Consider the following 19,235-nt stretch of genomic DNA (forward strand, 5'->3'; position numbering starts at 1 on the left):
CAGCATAACAAGAAAGACTGAAAAATTGAGTGGGAGAATACAAGGCTCCCTTTTTGGCCAGTTTAGTCACCTACAGCCATGACCTGGACACTTCTATTCGCCAGGCTCTCTGGGGATGGTATACGCTGGATAAATAGAAGCTAACCACACCCTGGAAGAAAATAAAAGGGTGTAAAGGTGAGGTTTTATGAAATGATTGCAGTCCATGTACAGCAAGTTCCGAAGTACTGTTCTGTGTTTGTTGGGGAAAAGGGACATGACAGCTGTTAACTCAAGGGTGACTGCAGCCGTTCAGTCCCTCCACATCCCTTTGACACTGTTCCTGCTGTTGATCACCAACATGCCAAGCAAATGTTCATTTCAGGGCAACTTGCTTCATTTAAACGAGTGGTTCTTAATTTTCAGAATGCATCGGATCATCCAGGGAGATTTTAAAAAGTAGAAATGCTCAGGCTCCATCTAGGGAGATTCTGTTTAATCGTCTGCTAGGAGGCCCTGATGTTCTGCTTTTATTTTTGTGTTTCTAATGTGGGAACCACTAATTTTAACCATCATCCTGAGCCATCATCAAAGGACAGGATAGGAGAAACAATTAAGGGAGATTGAAATCACGGTTTCCCAAGGGTGGGAAGAGGTGACCAAAATGGTGTCGCTTTGCACACTTCTGACAACATCTCTGCCTACCTTCCCTTTGATGATAGAAAACTTCCTGGAGTTACCTGCCACACCAGTTTACCACGACTGGGGGAGAGCTAACCTGTCCTGTGGATCAGATAATCCGGGCTCTGACCATACCGTATGTCTAGTTTGCTTCAGTGAAACATTAACTCGTTTCTTTTTATCGTGGATTGTGGCAGGTTTCGTGTGAGGATGAAGTCCAGTGATTCCTTGGACAGAGTAGGGGTGAGCCCCGGTGGTGTCCTGAGGGTGGGGTAGCAAAGGCTGCGCATAGACTTGCTTAGGTGTGTCTCAGGGAGCAAGGCTCAGGGTTCACCATCGGTGAATGTTTTACCAGAAGTGCCTTTTCTAGTCTCTTTTCAATATCTTTCTTTGGCAAAGTGAGTTTAAATGTTGTTGCCTTTGAAAGGTTCTGAGTGGACAGTTGTTGCACTCTGTGGCTTTTTTGGTGCAAGGGTGAGGGCCGGCCCAGGCAGGAGGTAGTACAGGTATTTCTAATCATGCCCCGAATCCCAGAGAGCTGCTATTTCAAGCTCAAACCCTACTTCTACTTTTCACTCTTTGCTCCTTCATTGCTCCCAAAATGTGGTCCCCTGTGGAACGACCAGCAGCTCTGCCTACCTGAGTGCCTGGCGCTTGTCCATCTAATTTGGAGAGTGCAGGAGTGAACTGAAACCAGGATGAGGCTTGGGGAAGAGCCAGGTAGGGAACATTCCATACATGAACTTTGGCAGCTTTGTCTCAGAACTGAAGGTAATTGTGCTTTGATTCAGCAAATAAGGCTCATGACACTACATCTGCTTAAAAGTTGCACTATAATTTATCATTAGCATGGGAAGGGCTGATGAGCATATTGAAGGTTGATGAAGTTAGAAAAAAACCAAAGTCTATCTGTAAGATATTAAGAGACATTTTAAAATCCTAATAGCTCATTTTCAATAAAGCTCAAATCTTGACTTTGAATTAATATCCAGGCTCCTTTGGGCTTCCACCACCCCCTCACGAACAGTATTTTAATGAAGCTGTTACGAGAAAAGAAAGTACGTTCTGCATTGTTTATTGAGAGAGAGAGAGATAACTTTATACATGAGGAACTGGTGCACTTAAATTATGTGACAGATGATCATAAAATTAGGAGTCTTGTCAACAGTACAGCTTCAATTTTATATTATTATAGTTACTGATATTTAAAAAATGATGTAAACAAAAACATGGATAAGTTATGCCAAAACAAAAGGCAATAAATCCAGAAAACAGAAAGAGCACATATGTAAGTTAGCACATTAGCTACTACAAACAGCTGAACACAGAGCGATATAATAGCTCAAACTCCAGGTTTTAGTCAATTCTGTACTGCATGGGCAGAACTAAGAAAAAACGACATGGATCTGACCCAGGAGCATGAGAACAAGTTGTGCAGGAGTCTTCCGCATGGCCATGTTCAATACTCTTCATTTGCTACCTAAGTGTTTTCTCCCCTTTGACTATTCCTTCTTTTACCTACCATTCCTAAGAAACTGAGTTTTTTCTTAAATCTTCTATGGGAGGATAGTACCGTGTTTCCCTGAAAATAAGACAGGGTCTTATATTTATTTTTCCTCAAGAAGACACCCTAGGGTTTATTTTTAGGGGATGTGTTACTTTTTTAAGTATGGTACAACAATCTACATTTATTCAAATATAGTTAAGTCGTCTTCTTCTGGAACATCATCGTAACTCTCCAAATCCCGAATTCCATCCTGAATTTCTTACAACTCTATTTCCTTTAGAACCATTGGCCTCAATCTCTCATGTCGAGCAGTAGAGCTCTCATGGGGCAGATGAGAAGGGCTGCTCGTCTTCTTTACCACTCTGCGACAAAATGCATGGGTTGTGCAGATACGCTGCGTAGCCATGCCCATCACCAGGTCTTATTTTCGGGGTAGGGCTTATATCGTGCAAATGCTTAGAAAACCTGCTAGGGCTTATTTTATGGGTAGGTCTTATTTTCGGGGAAACATGGTAGTTATTCACAGTAAGATTTTCATAGGTGACCAAAGCCAGAAACTAGGCCTCTGGCAGCCAAAGCCTAATTTGAGAGCTGACCACACCACACAAAGAGACATTTTTATCACAATTTATCCAAGAGGCTTCCCACTTCCCATTTGGAAAACAGGTGGCAAAATAAAAAGAAAACCTTTATACAGTAAAGGAAAAGAAAATCCTTGTGTATGTGTCATTTTTGAATTTGGAAAAGGCTAACTTCACTGACTTTACAGATTCTAGATAGCTGGTTTTATTTCTCTACCCATTGGCCTTTGTGACATCACGATATTCCCCTGAGTTCGGTTAATGAAAGCAAACAAACAAAAAGAGTGATTAAAAAACAGCATAAAACAAAGTTAAAACATCATGTGGTTGTGTCTTTTGTATTTTCGGGTAAAAGTGCCAATGGCACCAAGAAGCTGATGTTTGTAGCTTTCCACTTTAACGACGTGTTCCCAACGTGAACCCCATTACTCATGAGGTTAAGGCACCAGGTTAAACGCTGACATGCAGCAGAATGCGCAGGCTCCCAGCGCACCTGTTTCAGAGTAGCCAGCAGGGAGAAGCAAAGGATCCATACTTAGCTGAAGAGTCCTATAGGCTTCTAGTGGAGGCAGACAGACTAGACTAGAAGCACTAGATGGTTCTATAAGGCACTCCTACGGGGAAAACAACAAACAGGATGGTCAGCATGGAGAAGGAGCCACAGGCCCCGGGTGCCCACTATCTGTTATTAGCAAGGAGGCCTCAGTCTGGGCTGGAGCTCAGAACTAGGGCAGGGAGGACCGAGGGAAGGAGAGAGAGGCTGGTTTGCAGCTTCACAGCCAGGAAGAGGAGATCCTCACTGTGCTAAGGGTTGCTGTAGGTGCCTGAATCTTCTATCCTGGGCAACAACTGCCTTCACTTGAGAGCTTTCTAACAAGATGAGCAGCCAGTGGCTTCTCTTCCCACAGGGAGGAACCAAAGCAAAGCAGCAGTTGTCTCACTGGAGTTTAACAATACCTCCCATCACATCACTTTATGAGGAACGTGCCGCATAACATGATCATTTGGAACCCACTTTAAATAAAACCTCTGACAGCTACAGGCATGCTCAGGAGGGTATTCCATACTTTTCTTGTGTCTTTAACCTAGAGTTTAACAATAACGTAGATTTTACCTCAGCCATGCAGCCACTAAAACACACTAAAGAGTCAGAGATTTTAGAATCTAATGAAGCTGGAATCGTCTACCAATAAGGAGACTGCAGGGTGCTGAGACTTAACGGCCAAAACACTGTCCCGCATGATAGAAATCAACATTTGTCTGTTTGGATTAGCCGAGCAGAGCTCATTCACCCATCAGTAGACTCAACCTCAAGCAGTTAGTCCTACTAGACTCGGGGTCAGGAGAATGGTACAAGGTGTCCATTACTAACAGGTACCAAGGAAAGGACAGTACCGCTAATGATGCAGTTCATGCCAGGGAAGAGGTTTTGTTTCTTTCAGTCTTGCCCCAAATTCTCTATATTTTCACATCATCTCAGAGTAGAAAAGAAGTAGGGCAGAAAGCTCAAGAAAAAAAAAATGGGCAAAAATTGCACACATCTTTATTTATCATAGAAGTAAAAAGAATAAAATAACTTTCGTGTTGAAGCCAGGCAGTATTAGAATCAGGAGTGGAAGATTTAGTTCATAATCTAGTTATCCCAATAAAGTGTGGCCGACCAACAGAGATGGGTAATTCTGCACAAGCACACGAGCAGCAGCACTGGCTTTGCCCTAAATGAGGAGAGCACGCATCACCACTTCCCCGAGAATGCCCCTCTGCGGGGAGGGTTTGGTGTCTACGGGATCATGCTAGTCCCACCCTGATATATTAATTCATAGATGGCCTTTTCTGGCCAATGGGTAGAGAACAACCCCCCAGGTGTGGGATCAAGCCTCTCTGAGGAGGCACAGAGAGAAACTATCTGGTGCGATGTGCAGGGTATGCACACAACACAGAGACAAAAACAGAGGCTGGACTCAGTCAAAGGGCGCAAAGGCTGCATTCGGCAGCTAGAGTGATAGAAACACCTCGGGTTCACTGCGGCCGGAAGGAAGTCGTGGCGCAGCCCCATTTCAGGAGCCTGAAGGATACCACTGTGTTGGAAACCACAGATCCCGAGCACTAGCTGTGTCCCCTTGTTGGTGGAGGCCCAGAAGGATCAGAAAGCGGTTACCCTCTCAGCGGACCCAACGTTAAAGCTCCTAGCCAGATGACCCTTTAGCACTACAGACAAGAAAATGACTAAAACACAGTCCCCCGAAAGGCAGTGAAGCAAAAGGGGACCACGAGGGTTTACATGGTTTTTGTATAAGGAGGCTTTTAGCTTGGGAGAAAGGGCTCTGGAAGGAACGCTACTCCCATTCCAGTTGACTGCCTGTTAAGTACTCTGCGGCCTTCCCGCAGCGGTGCAAAACGAGGTCTATTTTAGGAACTGGCTTCTTCACTGCGGGGTTAGATGCCAACATTTCACCAGGGTTGGACGATCTCACACATGAGTTTCTGGCACTTTTAGGAGGGATTTCCTCAAGTGATCCACCAGGGACTGGGCCTTTCAGTGAAAAGCGGCTCCCCGGAGTCAGCTGCGAGCTCTAGGAGATTAATTGGCCATTTTCTCATATGCTTTATGTGCAAGATATTTAATATGAGATGAAAAACGGAACACGAGGAAAAGCAGGTATTAGCGTGGTCTTAAAGAGGTGGTAATCCACAGATTTGCTTTTGTTTCGACAGTTTCTAAGCAGTGGAACAATTACCTAACAGTGCACCAAGTAATTTGCTAGGGTTGAAAACAGTAAGGGCGTTCATGTGCTCTAAGGCTTTCTGGGCTGAAAATAGCAATTTTGAATTTTCATGGCAGACCCAACTCTGAAGCTGGCTCCGCTCTGTCCTATCAGATTTTGGTGGTGGTGGCAGGGAATGAGAATGTCGCAGGCCTGTGGCTGGTACCAACCAGGCTGTCAGGGCTGTACAAAAAGGAGAAGAAACAGAAGCAGCCGGGAGACAGCTCCAGTTCTGGGTAGCTGATGGTGATAGCACATCTATTTTTTTTTTTCCCTTTTGAAAATAAGCAGAAAACGATGTGGGTGGAAAGTTCTCCTTATGTGTTCACAGGGACTACTCATATTTAGCAGGGCCCTCTGAATGGACACTGGTGAAAACAAAGGTGTTTTGAACAGGGATCCAGAATTTCACCCTTGTCTCTCAGTAGGCCTGATCTGACCCTGGGTGCCGTGAGTTGGGACAGGAAATTCTGCACCTAGAGCAAACATGTCAGAACAGGAGGAGACGCCCTGCACTTCGGGTCTCCAAATGCAGTGTGCTGGGAATGGCCTCGCTGACAGCTGGAATCACAGATACATTAATTACAGCGAAGGCAAAAGTAAGCTACAGTGACAGGGAGCTGGGGGCGGAGGGAGAAGGCACTTTGCCATGGGAGCACATCTGTTTTATAATAAGCAGGTCTATAATTCTCTTGTGAAAGATCATGTTCTGCTATCTTTTCTGAGGCTGGAAAATATAAATACTGTATTTCATGAAGGGAAGGAGGAAAGGAGATGATCAAATTTGTTTGCCTGTTTGCCAAGTGTTTGAGATTTTCCACCCTTTTTCTTTTGTGTGCAACGTTCTCTATAACTAGGATGGGGGGGGAAGTCAACCTGCTTTTTTAAGAGTAAAAGGCACCGTGAGGAGTCTCAGGAATAGGGCCCTGGCCTTTTAGCAAGTTTTCATGCCTTGGTTACGGCTACTGTATAGTCAGGAAATGAATGCATGCGTGGTGCTGAGCTATTAGGCTGAAATGTGTGGTCTGGGGCCTAAGCACCTGGCACAAGTTGACAGGTAAAAGCACAAAAGTTAGCCTGAAATGTCACATCTCTAAATGGACAGAAATGTCCTGAGTTGGGATCTGGAGGGCACAGGACAGGAGTAATGGGGTTGAAGGTACCGTGAACTCTGAGCTACTGATTTCCCAGGTCCTAACAGCAGTGAAACTGCTAAACCATGAAGGCATAGAAGACATCTGCTCAGTGCGAACAATACAGAATCTTCTCATAAAGTCTATCGAGAATTGTTTCATTTTAAGCATATTTTCCTGTTCCAGAAAGAGTTAAGGTGGAAGGAATGGGAGCCATGAGGTTTCCAGTGCTGTCCTGCCTGCCATTTTGGTCACAATGGCTGCTACACTGGCTTTTAAAAGGGCACTGCAGTGGGAGAGCACCGCCCTTCAAATAGCAAAGCAGTTCATTCATTTTCTTCTTCCTATTATATTATTTATTTGAGCTCTTTTTCTTTTATTTTAAGCTGGCAATTATATATGTGTCTATATATTTAAACGACAGTAGATTTAATTCATTAATTATATCTGTAAGTTTGGTACTTTCTTAATAGTCTAAAGTTGGTATTTTAAAGTTCCATGTTACTCTGACTTTTTAAATAATTCAAAAATGTAAAAAGCAAGAGTGGTTAAATTGACAAATTAAAGGTCAAAATGAAAGTGCAGTGAAGAACAATGAGAAATAAAGCATTTAAAATAAATAGGTAGAAATGGCCTACAGAGGATTCTGTGGAGAGACACTGAAGACCATCTCTTTGAGTATGTGTACCGTATACCTGTACCCTGTCTACCGGTCTACACGCCGATGTCTTTAACAACAGTCCCAGGACATTTCCTCTGGCCAGCACCATGAAAAAATCATAAATATCACCCTTGACACCCTTGGAAAACCGTTCTTAAGAGAGCGATGTTTACAACCCGGCAAATACGGAAGGTGTCACATCGTTCGGTGGGCGCTGGGGTTCGTGGCAAACAGACCGACAACACGCAGTTATTGGTCACAGAGGTTCCTTCTTTTTTCAGGACAAGCCTTTCTGAGATTAACTTCACAACCAGAACCGGCTCTCCTCGTAAATTCTGGGTGCATGCTTTCTGTCAGAGGAGCCCGCCCTCCTGCTCTCCAGCATTCGGCTCTGCTTGGGTCACCCACCCCTGCGGGAGGAACGGAGGCGGGAGCGCCCGGGACGCCGGGCCCTGGAAGCTTCCAGAGGCATTCTTGTGTTTTGAAGATTTTCTTTCGAAATGGATGATGATAGATGCCTGCCTCAGTTACCTCAGTCTCTGTGAAAGCTAAAAATAAATAACACAAAAATAACCCGAAGCGCCGTCGTCCTGCAGGAAATGCTTCCTCTTGTGTCTTGTGTAATAAAATGCCCCAAGAGACAAAAAATAAAGAGTCTGAACTATAAAGCATTGTGTGTATACCACGTTTTGCCTGGGAGCAAGCAGCTGAAATTCATGGCTAAGTGTAATTTAGCTATTGGTAGTTTTTCAAGCCACAGAGGCTCTGTGGACCTTTTAGACAACGATTTATACAGAACATACGCACAGGACGTATAGGTGTGTGTGTGTATATATATAAATAAATAAATTCATCTATATCTAGCTGAAGATGAGACACACTCTTCTTCCAAGGGGTCTAACTGGCTAGTCAGGAAGCCGCTCCAGGGCTGGCGGGTCTCTGATCGGTGATTCCCTGGTGTTCGGGCTGCCGCGTCAGGTGTTCTGGTAGGACAGCTCGAACATGGTGCAGGCCTCCTCCAGACTCTCGTCCATGTTCAGCCTCTGCCAGAAAGACTTCTGCTTCTTCTGCAGCTCTCGGCGGACACACCTCGGGCAGGGGACAGACTTCTCTTTGCACTCAGAATGGAAAACGGCTCCACAGCTTTCACACCTGCAAAAGCCAACCGTGGATATGATGACCAGGACACAAACACTTGAAGCCCAGTGGCCTCTGGGGCAGCTAGGAGCACAATCGGTTATTCTGGACAACCCTGCCAGTGGGAAGAGAAATGACTCACAGAAATGGGCTGTCTGCTTTTCCAAAACGCTCAAGGTTGAATTTCAATTGAAAAACATTTTTGTTTTCCTGATTCGGACTAGATTATGGCGTATGAGTGTGGGGGAGGGGAGCTGGCAGTCACATGGCAACTCTGATTATAGTGACAATGGACAGAGCACGAGAAGCTCTGTGTGTTCATGTCCTCTCCATTGAGAACGAAGTGCGGGTAGTAATTCTAGGGAAAAGAGGCAGAAAACGAGGGGGAAGTGTGAGTGCAGACGCCCCGCACACCAGTGACAACCCTGTGTGACATCTGTGGAAGTGGAGTTTCTACATCAGTTAACATGAGCCAAGTGGCTCTCTGTTAACTCACTGCCTTTATTTGACAGTATGAAAAGGTAAAAACGACACATTTTCATTTTCTGAATGACACTCTGTGGTCTATCAAATTGTGTGAGTTTTTCGAAAATTAGGAAAAATCTCCTGTCTTTATAAGTCTACCTTTATAACACAAGCATGAGCAATAAAGCATGAGAGAGTGAGGAAGAAAACATTTCTTTTTCCAACAAGACGACAGATATTGTAATTTATAGAGAGGAGACATTCCAGGTGGATGACTAGTTTGTTGTTTGGCTTACTGGAAGCCTGCACAGGAGTCTGAATAGCTTGTTTTTACTGCAAAGTTTTTAATAATGAGTAACTGACAAGCTCAACTATAGCTGCCCCAGTGAGTGGCTTGCCAATGTGGACCGAGTTCTCATCCTTCCACAAAAGTGACAAGCAACTGTTACCTCACCCTCGGAGCCCAGGAATTGCGCCTGTGTGGTTTTGTTCAGCCACCAGCCTCTAGGGACTGGGTTTAAAGAAGGCTGCAAAGGAATCGGTCCTCAGGGCTCAGCCTCGGGTTCTTTTGCTTTTCCCACAGCATCTGGAGATTGAGCCCTGGGCACAGGAGGGTCTTGGGGGCACTGTTCCTGCCACTGACTTACCCCTGGCACCATTCAGGTTTCAGAGGGTTTGGCCAAAGGAGTATCTTCCTACCCACCCTCATACCTTGGAAGGAAGTGAGTTGGAAGGAGAGAGACACTGTGGGGCAGGGGAGGGTGTTTCAGCTGGGGGACTGGAAGAGAGGAGCTTCCCTGCACCCAGCAGCCCCAGCCCCGGCTAAGCTTTCTGGTGGTTAGGAGAGCCTGCAGGGGGCACGTCGTATCAATTTCTGGATGTAAGATTGCTATGAACTGAATTGTGTGCCCCTAGAATTCGTGTGTTAAAGCCTTAACGCCCAATGTGACTGTATTTGGAGAGAAGGTGTTTAGGAGGTAATTAAGGTTAAATGAAGTCACAAGGTTGAGACCCTGATCCAACAGGATTAGTGTCCTTACAAGAAGAGACAACAGAGAGCTCTCTCCCCTCCCCCACGTCAGAGGAAGGACCATATGAGGGCACAGAGAGGAGCCGAGAAGACAGGCCTCACCAGAAACCAACCCTGCTGGCACCCTGACCCGAAACTGCCAGCCTCCAGAACTGTGAGAGATGCCTTGCTGTTGTTTAAGCCACCCAGTCTGTGGCATTCCGTACGGCAGTGCGAGCAAACTAAGATAATGACCTCCAGCGAGTGCCTTCGCCTCTCTGTGCTTCAGTTCCCTTATCTGCTGAACAGAGATAACACTGGCACCCACACCTCATGGGGTGCTGCGAGCCTCACATGACATGACGCTGTTGACATGGTGGATAAAGTGCTTGGCACAGTCCCTGGCCATGGTGAAAGACTGCTGCTTCCATCGAGGGCCCCAGGCCTGCTGCCTCTCTGGGAGGCTTCACCTACGTCACTACAGTGACCCGAGGCCATCTCAGTCAGCCCCCTCACTGCCTAGATGAGAAAATTGAGACTCCAAGAGGGCGACTGATTGTCTCCCAGGGACACAGTGGCTGGAGACGGGGCTGTGACTAGAACCCAGGGCTCCGGGCAGCCCAGCCGAGGCGCTTACTGAGCGCCTCTCTCCTGGGCCGAGGCCTGGTCACCCGAGCAAGGACACAGGGGGACCTCCAGTCAGAATACCTGTGTCAAATCACAAATCTTTCTTTAGAGCTGAGTGATCTTGGGCAGGTTATTGCTTCCTTGGTGCCTTGGTCTCATCTGTAAAATGCTGCTCACAATGACCTTCTTCCTACTCACAATGTCCTTCTTCCTGCTGTGAGACTAAAGGGAACAGATACATGTGGAAGGACCCTGCAAATAGTAAGTGTGACACCCCCCTCACAGGTGACTCCAGTGCCTGCTTCCTTGACACTGGCGCTATCTTGGTCTTGGCAGGGTCACCTTTAGCAGTGGCCTCTCCCCAGCCCCTCCCTCCTTTCAGTGAGGATAAAGGTCAGACCCAGGCCTCTCTCACCTAGGCGAGCTCCTCCCTAGTGGCAATGGCTTTGTCACCACTGGGTCACACCTCTGTAACCTCCTATCACTAAAGTGACACTAATGGTAGCTTTCTCAAATAAATTTCCTCCTTCCTGCCCCCTTGGCCCTGCTGGGTCAGTCAGTGATTTATACCGTAGGGTTGTTGTCCCAGGGCAGTGGGTGGTAGGAGGTTCCTTCCCTCCCTTATCTCTGCTGATACCAGGCCCCTGTGAGGGGAGAGCCTGAGTCTTATTGGATATTTCTGGCGCAACAAACACCCATGGAGTGATGCAAAGAACAGTGCACCTGCTCTTTCTAGCCAAAGGTCAGTAACTGAAAAAAAGCATGAGATAAAAAAATTAATGATTTCAAAATAGTACCAATCTTATTTTCTAGCAATTTGTAACCCAGCGGGCATCTTTTAAACTGTTGTATGGACAGACTGATCAATGACCTTCCCATGTCCAGCAAGTCTACAGTTAATCCCTCCCCCTGCCCTGATTTTCTCTTTAAAGGAAAAGAATAAGGACTGGAAAAGGAAGGAGAAAGAGAAACTGTTCTCTTACATAAAATTTATGTATCTCTGTAATAAAAACGTAATGTGCAGGAAAAATATTTACATAAAAAATAATATATAGGTGTGCTCTTCTTCAAGAATAGGGCTTTATTAAAAAGGATTTTTCACTTTAAAAAGATTCACTGGCTCCTGAGTGTTTACCCAGTTTCCTGACTATATTTAAAATATGATTTAATGCACACAACTTTTCAGGAATACATCTTTCATATAAGGCAAATCTACAAATGTAATCATCTCTGCTGAAAATTGCAACAGGTAATGAAAGAGAAATGTCCCTTTGGTGTTCCTGTGTGATACATCAAATGAAAGCCGGCGTCTTCATTTCTGAGTCATCCGGTGCAGCCCTGAGCAGTTTCATTGCTTTTTGGCTGTTGCTGTACAGCACAGGAAACAAAGACCTATGTCCTCCTTTTCCAGTGTCATAGAGAATGCAACTGGAGGGAGATATATTGACCCGACCAAAGTCATCCAATGGGTCTTTCTATTTTTTTCAGGAAAACATTCATTGCTTCACTTAATCTAGGGATCTCAATTTGGCACTACTGACATTTTGGATTAGACAGCTCTTTGATGTGGGGAGTTGTCCTGTGCATTGTAAGATGTTTAGCAGCAACACTGGTCTCTCTACCCACTAAGATGCCTGGACCAACGTCTTCCCTCTCCCCAATTGTGACAACCAACAATATCTCTAGACATGCCAAATGCCCCTGGGGGACAAAATCATCCCTGTTGAGAGCTATTGACCTAATCTATCTGGAAAAGGCATCACAGAGGGGGAACTCAGGAGGCACTTAAACTGCACCTCCCCACACCGAATTTGCAAGTGTCACCTGCTGGCTTATACTCTTACCAACCAATAAAGTCAAGCACAGTGTATTCATATAACCTACTTACTCTGATTTTTCAGTTCTACCCAAGACCCATCTTGGTGGTTGGTCCTCAGTAGCATTTGTTTGGTCTTTGGCCAAGAACTCTGGGCTGTTTCTCTGTGGTGTTTTCTGCTTCTTTACACCCTACCTAGGCCACAAAACTTTTATATTTGCTTCATAAAACAAATTGCTTTCGAGCAACTGTGAAGCAGTTAGGTTTCAGCAGCTTCTGCAATGAAAAGGAGACCAGTAATACACGAAGGAGGCTGTTTACTGCAGGGAGAAGAGCTCGACTTGTGTGAGAGGTCCTTGGCCCAGGTTGGCCTTGGCATTGCAGGGGTCTTGGGTCAGTTACTCCATTTCTAAACCTCACACTACACAGAAGTTGAGTTAGATGGGATCTAAGGTTCCTTTCAACTTGCAGATTTTGTGTGGGGGAAGAGAGGGGGTGGGAATCTACTCTGGGTTGTTTCCTCCTCTCTTCAAATTTTCTTGCTTCAAGGTCCATTTGCTACCTCCCCCTTAGAAGTCTCAAACTGACAAGCTGGGACTGAATGACATCAGCCTTAGGTGTAAAGCATTACTTTTAATTTTATTTATTTCCATTGATTAATCAAGCTATAAAATAGCTTATATAAACTAGTATATACAACTCTGACTATCAGGAATTTGGCCAAAATGAGCTGACTCTGCTCCTATCTCATAAAATTTCAATTAAACATAAGGACTCCTTTTTAAGCCATCTCCCAATCCTCCCTCACCAGTACCCCTTCTTCCCACAAAAAGAACAGAGTTGTTAAATGTTGTGGGGTTTTTTTGGGGGTGGGGTGGGGGAAGCCTGGCTAGAGGCAGCAGCCATTCATCACCCTATATGGAAATATTTTTGTGTTTTAACCACTGGGGCAGCTGCGCTGAAGTGAACCAGGTATATACACCATAAGATGTAGGACCAGGGTGGCAGGACTGGAGTTCTGTTTCTGTGGAAGCTCCAGGGGGCAACACTACTAATTATCTGTGTGTGCCCTGGCAAACTGGTCCCCTTCCTGGGACAGGGGAAAGAGAACCTCTTCACTATTTTGGGGCAACATAAATCTCACTTTGCATCTTAGGAAATGCACCATGGAATGAGACTATGCATTTTATGAACAGTCTTTGACCTAAACATTAGCTTACTGACCCATGGCAAGTGAGGAAGAAGTTCATAACCTAGGAATCTAATAGTCTATTGCCAAGAGATAGGACAGACATGATATTCTTATTATAGCTATCGAAACCAAAAAAACGAACCTGCTGCAAACTAGCAGAACTAAATATGTGCAGGGGAAAAAGTTTCACTTCTCAAATATTATGGCAAAGAAGCAAGAATTCCTGGCTGCAGACTGTTTCCTGTTCTGGAATGCTGATGATGTGAGACCAATTAGAGACAGGCCCATTGGCTTTGTCTGCACCCTTCCAGATTCTAGCTGCACACAGGGAGGTCACAGGAAACTGCTAAAGGCCCCTGCCCCGAGTTGAGGTCACTGAAATGCTTCTGCTCTGTTCCTGTAGGGTTCTTCTCCTGCTGCGTTTTTATTTTTGGCTCAGATATTTCACTTGGATTGAAATTCAGGCTTCAGTTTGGTTGGATCTCTGACAAGCAAAAGGACAGGCCTGCAGAGCAGGGCAGAGCCTTGGCTGATTGCCACTCTGCAGAGCCCACAGCGAACAGGGTGGGGCGCAGAAATAAGTGCACGTTATCAGGTATGCGAGTGTGGTTTTGTGTGTGGCTACTATGTAAGGCGCCCCATATGGCCACTAGCTATTATTGGTTTTTCCAAGAAACCAAAATGATTACTTAAATCTCTTAGCTGAGGGAGGTAGTTATTGGGGCCTGGTTATTTTAATGTTTTGGGTTGGTGTTTTCTTCTGTTATTGTGTAAGTAAACGAACATAAGCAAACAATTTGTAATTTGTTTAAATTAGGACATCAGCCAATGTCACGTATGGTATCTGCTTGCATGTGAGCATAAGGGTATGTATGTTATTCAGAAAAATACACAGAACAGGTTACTATACATTCTAAGGTTAAATGAATTATATGATTTAAACAAATGATAAGGTCCATTTTTAGGGGGTAAGTAGGAAGATTAATATAAAAAAAGGTTAACGCAATTTCAGCAAGAAGCTGACAATAGTTGGGTGCTGACAGCTGGGGAGAGAGTCCAAGTTTCACAGCTGCTGCTTGGAGCATCACCTCCAGTCAAGACTTTCTCCAGGCTGAGCAGAAATCCTGACTCTTTAAATGATCCTCTATTTTGCTCAGTAGCTCAAAGACCCCAGGAGAAGCTATTCCAGTAGTTTTGAATGGCAAATACAAATACAGTAGATCAAAATTAGACATTTAAGTTAGGCAACATCTATACTGCCCTTTGCCTCTATTTATAGAAATATTATTTCTTTTTCTGTTTTTTTTCAGAGATGGGGTCTCATGTCTTACTACATTGCTCAGGCTGGTCTAGAACTCCTAGCCTCAAAGCAATCTTCTGGTCTCAGCCTCCCAAGTAGCTGGGACTACAGGTGTGCACCTCCCACCCTGTGCCCAGCTAAATTTAGTCCTTATAACAGCTCTCCCACTTTTATTAAGTCAGTCAGTAAGTAAATAGATGCAATACAATAAAATATAATAACTGACATTTTATCTGGCTCCAGAGTTAGTAAGTGGGTGATGAACTTTGGACTTGATTACAGTGTTCTGATTTGAAATCTGGCCCTCTTTCCCCTGTTACCAGCCACATAGTTCCTTAAGTTATTCAACACATGCCCAAATACCTGCTAAGACCCAAATCTGGGAAGAACAATTGGTATGTCCTGCATGGATCTTTTTATCTAACCTTTAAGCCCCAGAGTTAATTAAGGAGGAGTTTTCCCTGATTGCAGCCCACAAAGCATTAAGCTTTCACAGGTCTTGCACTTTTAGTTTGCAAACCAAGCTCAGCTAAATACCTTTGACAAAAGCTTTACTTAAAATCTTGGCTTTAAAACAGAATGTAAATAGGGGTTAATTAATTCATTTGTTAATTTTGCTATCCTACTGGGAACATTAACTCATGGTCATCTTTTGTGCAAATGCTTAATAAATTCTTCTTCCTAATTTGCGGAGGGCCACAGAATTTCTCAGTTATACTCTATATATGTGTATAAAATCATAATAGATTTGACCTCAATGAAATCATTTTTGGCAGATAGTGAAAAATAGACATTTCTGACACTTCTAAGTTTTTATTTTAAAGTTCACCTAGCAGTTAATGTAATTCTCAAGAAACAAATACCCATCTTTTCTTGGGATTACTTTAGAAAAATCTCTTTAATATTAGAAAAGTAAGGAAACTGCAGGGGGATTTTACGCATTTTTTACCATTTCTCAAAAAAAGCTAGAATATATAATTATAGCCATAGAGCAATGGTTTTCTGTAAAAATTCCTAAAGTAGTTCAAAATGCCTGAGTCCAAGGGATGTTTAGAATTGTCTTGCTACATCTAAGATAAAGGCAGTGAATATAAGAATATTATTAGGCTAATGTAGCTTAAAACAAATAATCTTGGTTTATATATGTACTTCTGTTGATTTATCAGTCTACCTTTTTGTGTAAAATTGAAAAATTTAACTGCCAATTTTTGAAGTAAGCTCTTCTAAAAGAAATAATAATTTATAAGATGATACATTTCTAAGACTATGGGGCTCAATTTTATTTAACATATGTTATTTCAGTTTTTCAAAGTACTAAGATACTTAGTAGAGCCAAAATAAAAGAACTTTTCAAGCATAGGTGCATTAAAAAATGCAAAAAAAAGTCTGGAAAACTTGTCTCATTTTATGAGCAACATGATTAGTTGCTGAGGAATAAGTTATTGGTTATTGATGTAAATTCAGAAGGAGAAAGGCCTTCAAATAAAAGACCTGAAGCTTTTTGTCAGCTTTAGATTATTTCCCTATTTGTCTCCTGTCACTAAGACAATTCTCTTTACAAGATGGTATTACATAATTTTCTAATACTCAATTTATTCTAGGCTACTAGTGTTCAAAGTGTGGTCCCTGGACCAGCCAAACCAGCATCACTAGAGGATTTGTTAGAAATGGAAATTATTGAGACCCACTCCAGACTTACTGAATCATAAACTCTGGTGTAGGGTCCAGCAATCTGTGTTTTAACAAGCCCTTCCAGGGAATTCTGATGAACTCAAAAGTTTGAGTACTACGCCTCTAGGTCAATCATTTTGAAAGACAGCAGGGCTTTTATTATTCATATATTTTAAAAAAAATATGGCCTTTTCAAAATGACAGTAGGAAGTGATATTAACCAATGTTTTTATGTAGGGCTTTACATTTCACATCTCCTAAGATTTTCTCATAACTACTAAGTAAAAATCTCATTTTCCTTTAAAGTACAATATGGAGTTGTTTACCTCTTTATTGGCCATTTACATATTCTTTCAGTAAATTAGTTCATGTCCTTTGTTCATTTTCTATTGACTTTTTATTTGCTGATTTTAAAAGATTTTTTATATTAAAGAAATCAATACTTTGCCATATTTTTGAAAGCATTTATTTCTCCAAGTTTCCTGTTTACGTTTGCCTTTACCTGTAGAATTTTAAGCATTTAACACTTTTTATGTATTTAAAAGCATTTTGCCTGTATGGCTTCTTGATTTGTGTCAAGCTTAGAAAGTCCTTTCCCACTTTAATATTATACAAATATTCACCAACCTTTTCTTTCTTCTACGTTTCTGGTACTTCTTGGGTTTTATTTTTTTATGTTAAAATCTTCGATTCACCTGGAATTTATCATGATTAAGGAGTATGGTAAAATCCAGCATTATTTTTCTTTTTCCAAATGACTAATTAGTTCCCAATTCCTGTTAAAGAATGGTCTATTTTTTGTTTCACTAATTTGCTGTGCCACCTTACTTGGGTCTATTTCCATACTTTCTAAATCTTGTTCCATTAATTTGTCTATCTCTAGGCCAATACTATACTGTCTTTTTTTTTTTTTTTTTTTTTTTTCTGAGACAGAGTCTCAATCTGTCGCCTGGGCTAGAGTGCATCATATCTCACTGCAACCTCAAACTCCTGGGCTCAAGCAATTCTCTGATCTACGCCTCCAGAGTAGCTGGAACTATAGGTGTGTGCCACCATGCCTGGCTAATTTTTCTATTTTCTTCAGAGATTGGGTCTTGTTCTTGCTCAGACTGGTCTCAAGCAATTCTCTTGCCTCCACCTCCCAAAAGTGCTAAGATTACAGGCATGAGCCACCGCACCCAGCGTAGACTGTCTTATAATACATTTTTGTATATGGTAGAAACAGTTTTCCTTCATGTACATAAAACTTTGAAAAGTCAAATTCTATAATTCTATACTGAATATATTAGGGAAGTTTACCGCCTCCCATCTTTATGTTAAATAAAAGTAATTTTTGGAATGTATTTTACCAATATGTATACAATTTAAAATTTATATTATAGTTTTATGTATAGGGCTTATTTAAAATGAGATGCACCTGTATAACACCTCAGGTAGTCAGAAACTAACCCTGGTTTAGATGTTTGACTTTCTGAGCATCTCAGATTTTTTTCATTTTTATATGAGGATAAAAGTATTGTACAAGTTTGGTGGGTTAAACTAATTAGGATGATTGTTTACATGTTTATAAAGTTAGGTAACATGGTTTAATTGTTTAATAATGTATACACTTTCAATAATTGATTTTTTTCTACTTGGTATGAATCAAGCATGCAAGAATGCTTTAAGCCTGATACGAACTAACACCGAATGCGGGAAGAAGATTTGAACAGCAGTGCATGTTTTAGCAGCTCCTTTTATTCGCTGAGAGCATACTTTGGAGCTTTTGCTTCCACTCTGCCTATTAGTAAGAGTTGCGTGGAACTGATAGTCACAGTAATAAAAATAGTTATGCTATGTACACAAGCAATAAACAGACATGAGAAGTCACTGAAAACCTTATTTTTTTCAACACCATGTATACTCATAAGATAGGGACAGAGTAGAGAAGGCTAAATGGTGACATTTCAACAATGGAATCTCTCACAGGGAGCAACCCACCCCAGTGGCTCACTGGAGGAAGCCAGTGTGAGCCTCTAGCTTAGGCTAAAGCCAAGAACTGCGCTAAGAACTCAGCTTTTGCTTTTCACTGTCTCTGAGTGGTGACCTGAGCAAGCTCTCCAGAACCCTCCATAAAAAAAACTGAGGTAAGAAGATTTCAGGTGGAGTTAGCCTGGGAAAAGGAGGCTTGAATACTGCTCTTAGGTACTGTCAAAGTAGTAAGGCTGCCCTAACTGTTCTCTCTCTCTCTCTTTTAAATACTGTGTACCTCAAATATGCTCCGGGAAGCTGGAAGAAGGGAAAAGTCATTTTTCTTGCTTGCTACTTGGGGACCCCTGGACCCCTGAGCTGGTGATTCTTTCAGCTACTGCAGGAAACCACGCTCTCCCCAGAGGAGGTGAGCTCAGGCCTGGCTCAGCCCGTTCCACCCCGCGCTCTCCTCCCCAACTCCTGTGTCTTCCCTGCTGCCAGGGGAAATTTGCCTGTTTCTTTTCATTCTAGAATTTGAAGATGTTCTTTCCAATCATTGATGTAAACTGCTTTGCCACCAAATCTTTTATTTTAAATTTCCTTTCTCTCTGCCATCAAGGATTCCCTTTCTAGAAAAAAAGTGGATGTTAACACTCTTGTTAAAACATGGCTTTAAGATACTTCAATCTCCCAACTCTCTAGGCCAAACTAGATCTTTCAGTTTAGGTTAAATCAGTTCAAGTTGGTGGCTGCCAATATTT

The 19,235-nt window shown here is 42.9% G+C and overlaps 1 protein-coding gene across 1 annotated transcript in view; it reads right to left on the reverse strand.

Moving 5' to 3' along the window:
* Positions 1-1,722: 1,722 nt before the first annotated feature.
* Positions 1,723-19,235, reverse strand: part of PLEKHM3 (pleckstrin homology domain containing M3) — a 173,442-nt gene continuing 155,929 nt past the window's right edge. Inside the window, exon 8 of the mRNA XM_012752117.3 lies at positions 1,723-8,459. Within this exon, the coding sequence (XP_012607571.1) occupies positions 8,282-8,459 (178 nt within the window). The 3' untranslated portion in view covers positions 1,723-8,281. The remainder of the gene's footprint in view (positions 8,460-19,235) is intronic.

This window comes from Microcebus murinus, chromosome 8 (assembly GCF_040939455.1).
Source record: "Microcebus murinus isolate Inina chromosome 8, M.murinus_Inina_mat1.0, whole genome shotgun sequence".
Taxonomy (NCBI): domain Eukaryota; kingdom Metazoa; phylum Chordata; class Mammalia; order Primates; family Cheirogaleidae; genus Microcebus; species Microcebus murinus.